The sequence below is a fragment of the Akebia trifoliata genome, chromosome 15 (assembly GCF_017979445.1).
Source record: "Akebia trifoliata isolate Shusen 1 chromosome 15, ASM1797944v1, whole genome shotgun sequence".
Taxonomy (NCBI): Eukaryota; Viridiplantae; Streptophyta; class Magnoliopsida; order Ranunculales; family Lardizabalaceae; genus Akebia; species Akebia trifoliata.
The window spans coordinates 13,167,330-13,174,602 of record NC_141389.1 but is presented as its reverse complement, the minus strand read 5'-3'; the positions used below and the strand labels follow the sequence as shown (position 1 = coordinate 13,174,602).

Below are 7,273 nucleotides of genomic sequence, written 5' to 3'. Positions count from 1 at the left end.
GGGGTTGGTTTTTGTTGGTGATCATTGAAGCCTTAGTGATCGATCTTGGAAAAAGATCGAGAGAGGAGACATTGGGAATAAGGATTTTAAAAATAAAAATACTTTGTTGAAGGAAGGGTTGAGTGGCAAGAGGGATTCGATTTTTAGCCCCCCACATCCAATGATCTATTCATCTCTTATCTTCTTTTCTGATTTTTGTGATTTTCATAAAAAGTATTACCTTGAAGCTGAAGGATGTTCTTAGTAATCTTTGTTTGAAGATGAGAGCTTGGTGTTAAAGTTCTTGCTAGAGAAAAAGTAGAACAATAAGAAACAAAGGATTTCAGATACATAAAGATAAAAGTCTATGTAACAGAGTGTATGTATTCTGAGTAAAAGTTGATGTGTAATACATAATGGTGCATCATACGAAAAAGTTGGTGTGGCAATAGAAGTTTTCAGATACAAAAAGATAAGAGTCTATGTAACAGACGGTATGTATTCTGAGTAAAAGTTTGTGTGTAATACGTAATGGTGCATCATAAGTAAAAGTTGGTGTGGCAATAAAAATTTTCAGATACAAAAAGATAAAGAGCCTATGTAAACAGAGGGTATGTATTATGAGTAAAAGTTGATGTGTCATACATAATGATGCATCATAAGTAAGAGTTGGTGTGGCAATAGAAATTCTCTAAATAACAAAATGACGGTTTACGGGACAGCCATCCAAACCTCTTATCTGGACATATTCTTTCCTAGAATCACTTATATACATATTTAATTAAGTACAACATCATCTAATTTCTACTATACATACATGAACAAGTAGCCAAACTATAACGGCATTTGAGATTCACCTGAAACCGTGGCTGTAGTCATAGAAATAGAAATACTTGTAGATGAAGTGAGACAGCCACTTTGAAGCTGCAAAGCACAACACTGCCAGGGAGACCACAGCAGTCCTTGAAGCCACTGACATCACACCCTGCTTGATGGCTGCAACGATGCCGATTGAAACTATGGATACGATCTGCAGTGCAACCTCAAGAGCCTTTAGACCTTTAATTGCTACACTACAGCTACTGCAGTTCACCACATGAGACGAGTACCTGGAACAAAGCTCACACATACAATCACTCGGAAAAATGAGAAACTTCCCAATTTGCAACTTGTAAGCATGTTTCATGAAAAATGAAGCCTACTGTGCATAGATAATGTACGGATTGAAAAAAATAATGACGAATCCAAAGTGTATACAAATCGTGTCGTGTCGAGATTGCATATGAATCAATCTAAAAAAAGTATTTTCCTTCGGTTGAGGAGAAACTATAGAAAATCTGGGAACAACTTGCAAGGCAGGTTTGCCTGCAAATGCAGAAATGCATAGAAGGGAGACCAAGGTAGGAATTCAATCCTTCTCCTTCCAAATTAGACTTATTTATGTACCTAAGGATCATTTTTTATATATGCCTATGTTTGACTTGGGCGTCAGAGTATCATTTGCAGGTAAAGTTTTGGTGTTGAGTTCAAGGAATCTAAGAAGATGAAGCTTTGGTGACTCGTCATACCAACTCGTGATTCCTACGTGCACATGCAGCCCTGAGATATTTACCAATGGAAGACCCCGAGTTATAAGTTGTTGATTGTCTTGTAATTCTGTTTCCTTTTTGGGGTTAAAAAAAAGGAAATTGTGTAATATTTTCTTTTGGGTTTTTCTATTTTTGAGGAGGTAGATACATTTTAATAACTCTCAGTTTTATAAATAGAGATCTCTAGAGCTATAAAAACTAAAATGGAAAAATAGTGTTGTTCTTGATCTGATCTGTGGACGTAGGCACACTGCCGAACCACATATAAATTCTTGTGTATGCGCAGTTCTTTGTTTTCTTTGCTGCTTCATTTTATTTTTTCACAGAAGTCAGGTAAATCTATTAGGATTGGTAAGCGATCGTGATCAATTTAACAAATCTTTAAATTATCTACATTTATTCATAGAGAATCCCAAAAAGTATAGTGGCAGGCCTACAGAACTTATAAATACTGAGAAGGGAGACAAGATAGGCAATTCAATCCCTCATAAATGTACCAAGGATCGTATTAAATTTTCTGTCTGATATGGGCATCTGCGTACCATTTGCAGCTAACCCATTGGTATTGTATTTAAGGAGCCAGAGATGAGGAATCTGTAGTGGTTTGTGGCACCAATCTTTATGTGGAGGAGATCTTGCAATTTCTACCACATACATACAAAAATACATAGATTTGTCCATAGAAGAAGATGTCTTTCTAGATACGTATGTGTTGTAAAGGAGTTACCTGTCCATTAGTTGTTCTTTAGGAAGAGTTGGCGGGAGAGTTGTGCCGAATTTGGTACCCCAATCAATTTGACCACCTGAGTATTTTCTTAACCACTTTCTGAAGGCAACCACATGAGCATCTGATTTTGTTGGCACAAAACAAGCCTTTTGCCAATTCGCAGGGCCGATATCCATTATTTTATGCTCCTATAAAGAAAACACATAATCCGTGATGAATTTTAATAATATACGCTTGTGATGTTTAATCCAACGTTATTCACATCAGCCAAATCATGGATAAAGATAATAAATAAATAAATAAATGGAAAAAGGAAACCAAGTATAGTTTTGAGAAATTGTTGACCCAAATATTCCAATGGTAAAGGTGGTTATTAAACAATAACGTAACATCGATCATCAGCTAAGTATAAATTTTATCTTCTGTCAAGGCATTTTTTTCCTTTAATACCCACCAAATTAATTCTTTAGGGATTGCAGCACACCTTGAATACAAATAGTAAAATGCTTTTATTTAGTGCACAAATGAGATATCTATAATTAATAAAGAGATTGGATTTACCTCCAAGTGAAGTATATACATATCTGAATCTAGAATCAAATTTAGTCCCATGTGAAAAATCCATCGTGGAACCACTCTATCAATCCAAACTCCGAAGTTTCTAGGAAAGGTCCATATCAATCTGCTTTTACCAGGACTAACTGGAATACAAATAAGAATTACAAGCATTCGTCTTTGTCCCTCCTCTTTTGATGACCCCTGAACCAAGTAAAGCTAAATATGAAAAATTGAAAACTTAGAAAGGTGAAAAGAATCGGACTCCCATTGATAAATAAGATCGAAATTAATACATTAACCTCTTTGATACTTGTTGATGACGTGGATCCGTTACTTGATAGCCCATTTGAAAATAGATAAAACAGACAGGGTGGTATGAACTTGGTATAGCCATTCTCCTGCTTTGCAAGGAAACCGTTTATATCTAATTTCTTTACGTTTATTTCCATAGGCCTCCCTCCTTCTCTATCAGCTTTAGGAGTGAAATAAACTTATATCTCAGTAATACAAACGTAACAAACACAAAACCAAAAAATATTTATTAACCTCTAATTATCTAGGTAAAATCTGATTAAATGATCCAATATAAGTAACGAAAGGGCTTATATAGAAGTTCTTATCTGGATTTGGAGGAATTCGGCACTCGCATTATTCCATAATGTGCATATGGAACATGAGCAGGGTCCATTACATTTTCTATCAGAACTTCATACCTGAAACACTAGTTTCATTTTCATCCAAACATAGCGTACACATAAAAGATACAAAAAAAAAAGTCCTTCTAAAAGAATAAATAGACTGAGAATAAGTAAAGTTGGGGTGCCAATAGAAACTCTCTCTCTCTCTTTTTATTTGATTTCTATTTGTTAGATTTAGGATATTTTATGAGTCTAATCCTAATTGTAAACAACTGTTGAAGTTGTTTGAATGTGTTATAATGCTTTGTAATGTTGAGATAATTACTTAAACCAAACTTTTGTAATGCTTGAATGGTGTGTTTAAAATTTTAATTAGGGCATGATAAATAATTTAAGAAATTGGGGTGTAATAAATAAAAGATGGGGTGCCAATAGCATCTCTAAAAAATATACTGATAAAAATGGCGAATCTTTACTCGATAATATAGATACTCTAAAGCATAAGTTTACTAGAGATGTATGGGAATCCTTCTATGGGTTATTCATGAAAGAAACGTGGTTTGATTTATTTCATCTCAATTCCATTTTCCTTTTTAGACACGCCTAAAGGACATCGAGAATGTTAGTGATTCGTTAGACAGTTCCATGATCAGATCATTATAAGTCATCAAAGCAAAATAACTAAATTTGTTACTTTCCTACACCAATACAAGAAAAGCAAAATTGATACAGAGATAATTACATACCCATACGGAAGATCTCTCGTTCCCATTGAAGATGTATATGATGGGTCATCCACTTCAGGAATGTAAGGAGGTTTTTGTTTCATTGCAATATCTTTTTGGTGAGACTCTGTGCTTGGCCAAAACCAAACAATCCTGTTTTGCTCAAAACTTGGATAAGCAGCTGCACATGCGTTCTTGAAAGTGTGAACCTGTACAGTTTGCAGCTAAGGTCAATCTGAGATATGCATCATATAACGGCCCTCGTACAATCTACGGGGAATATAGGAAACCAAGGATTAGAACTTTTCATGTTCACGACAGAAGAGAGAAGAGAAGGAAGATCGAACTGAGACCAGTTTTCTGATCCTTCAATGCAAGTGTATTCATCATAAAACCCAGAGAATGAGAAGGACTTATGGAGCCATGTGGGCTAGTTTCTCTCCTACACCTATTAGGTTCATCGCTATTCCCATAAAACTCATACAAGGGGTTTGGGATTCTAGCTAAAGTTGAAACCTGCATGCATAATCCACAAGATTTTAACATCCAAGGGAAAAGACATTGAACTCCAAATCAAAAATTACATTAACACTTTAGAAAAATGAAACACATGAGAAATTGTGGATTTACAAATACTAACGAGATTGAGTTCCTCCTATCTTGGGTGTGTCATACCCCAGAAAAGTGCCGTGACCCTCTTATATTCATAGTTCTCCCCCTTTTTAATAAATTGGTCTTTTGGAGTAGTTTGTTTGTTAACATGGTATCAAAGTGCTAGGTTCGTATAGGTCACGAGTTAGATTCTTTATACCTATGTGGGTGAGGGGGAGTGTTGAGTTATATTTTCCTCCACTCTCGGGTGTGTCATAGCCTAATTAAGCTTCGTGAACCTCTTATATTCATAGTTCTCTCCCTCTTTAACAGATCGGTCTTTTGGAGTAGTTGGTTGGTTAACATGAGTGGTCCATCAAATTTCTAGTACCTACATTCCTTGATAGAATGAGTACATCAAAAAAGAAAAATTGAAGTTATACGAATAAAGAGCCAAAATAAATTGTAAGAATTAAACAGTTTTACAATAATTCACATAATAAGTTCTAGATGTTAATTACCTTCTCTTTCTTCAGCTATTTGTCTACTCCAGAGTTTGATGGTCAAGTGGTTAACAAATTAAGTGGTGTTTTCTACTACTTGATTAAAACGAGAAAACCAAGAACTCTCTATAGCGTGAGAAATATCAATTAGATGTAGTCTATCTTATTAAATTATCTAACCTAGGATCTCATATTGAACTAATACTATTCTATAGTAATAGGAAAGACATTTCAAATAAATGAAATCAGGCAGAGGATCAAAGATTTTTCACTCTCATCTAACAAGAACTCAACTCCAAGATCAATTATTAATCAAGCATCAACCCAATAGAAAACTGTGGAGAGCTTTATCAGACTTCCATTCCTTGAGATACACACTAGCTTTAGATAATGGCTTGATCTAGATCCAATGGTTTTCTTTCTTTGAAGGCTAAGAGGAGGTTGTCCACTGCTTTGTCTTCACTTTCTAAATGGTAGAAAGCAAGAAGGAAAAAAGGAAGTGGCCCCAGTGTGGTCCATGCCAAAGATCCCCCGATGAATAAGTCAGTATTTGTAATTTGAAGGGTTGGAGAAGATGATGAATAGCGAAAGATGCAGAGTGTGGAAGATTATCAGAGTGATAAAGTGTTTGTTTTAGAGAATTCAGATTTTGAACCCTTTCTCAATCTTTGAGAGATGGTTTATACAACTAAAATTGAGGGATAGGTGTCACCACATGGGCTGGTCTAGGTGTAATGCCAGGTAGGATGTGAGTTGGATGGAGACTATTGACTGTATTCTTGAATTTTGTGCCCACACCTCATTAATGATGATACTTGAGTTCGATTAAATAGTGTCTCAGTGTATTTAATACTGAATTGGTATAATTTCTTGTTTGGGGGGTGGGTGAGTTAGAGAATGTCACGTCCGCCTCTAATATAGTAAGTACTTACATATAAACTAGTAAATGTGTAAATATATATTCAACTAATGAAACCAAACAACAGATCAATTTGTTTTTTTTTTGTTTTTCACTCTCATATTACAAGAATTCAAGATAAATTAGTAATCAACTAGCAAACCAAAATAAAACCACTAAGATTATAAAACAATTTCAATTTGGGTTAAAAAATAAAACTCTTTCGACAAAGAATCGTGTTACCGGGGGACCATCAGGTGGTGCTTGAGGAATAAATTTGCAATCACCAGCCCCATTGAAACACCAACCATGGTATACACATTGCAAGCGACCCCACTGATCTATCCGACCTTCCGAGAGCGGTGCCAACCGATGCGGACAACTATCATCGAACACTTGCCACTTCTCTTCATTCCTATCCCACCAAACCACAATGTCAAGACCCATCACTCTCTTGGCATGCGGGATCCTTTTGTCGAGATCACATATAGGAGCAATCGGATACCATTGAGAATACCAATCGAATTTCTCAGTTTCTCCTTGAATTTCAATCTCTGGTGAAAATGGGTCTATGGGTTCAGTAGAAATGGGTGAGAAACTAGTGGAGTAGAGCTTGAATTTAGTTTTGTTTCGGCAAATTGATGGATTAGTTGATTGCTGATTAAAGGGAATAATATTGAACATGGGTTTCTGAGATGGAGTTGTTGGAGGTCTGGATGGGATTGTTGAGAGGTGTAAAGAACGGAATGAAGAAGCTTTGAGAATTTCCATTGTTGCAGGTTTTACAAGCACAAGCTTTTGAGAGGTTCTGGTTTCTGAACTTTTTTAGATTAAGGGGGATTGGAAAGTGACTTCTGATCCTGTACAACTGGGAGTTAGGTAGTTGATAGCTCCCAACCGACATAAATTAGTGGTCATGGTAAGAACAGTTTTAAAGAGTACTATTATTGGCACCCCAACTTTTACTTATTTTATCTCAATTAAAAATTGAGATATTTTCCAAAAGTTGATTTTTCAGTGAATTAGTAAATTTTATAACTAACGATTCAGTGATAAATTACCAAC

At 35.6% G+C, this 7,273-nt stretch overlaps 1 protein-coding gene across 2 annotated transcripts; it reads right to left on the bottom strand.

Annotated features, from left to right (window-relative positions):
- Positions 1-597: 597 nt before the first annotated feature.
- LOC147384387 (protochlorophyllide-dependent translocon component 52, chloroplastic-like) lies at positions 598-7,020 on the bottom strand. 2 transcript variants are annotated; one of them, XM_086425152.1, is made up of 7 exons: positions 6,452-7,020; positions 4,238-4,425; positions 3,474-3,566; positions 3,147-3,333; positions 2,857-3,054; positions 2,296-2,483; positions 598-1,088 (listed from the first exon to the last, which is right to left on the bottom strand). In XM_086425152.1, exons 1-7 carry the CDS (start codon positions 6,977-6,979, stop codon positions 833-835), a joined length of 1,638 nt encoding a protein of 545 aa, XP_086281278.1. In that variant the 5' UTR covers positions 6,980-7,020; the 3' UTR covers positions 598-832. The 2 variants fall into 2 exon arrangements, with proteins under 2 accessions (XP_086281278.1, XP_086281279.1); XM_086425153.1 differs by having other exon boundaries at positions 3,153-3,333.
- Between the last annotated feature and the right edge of the window lie 253 nt (positions 7,021-7,273).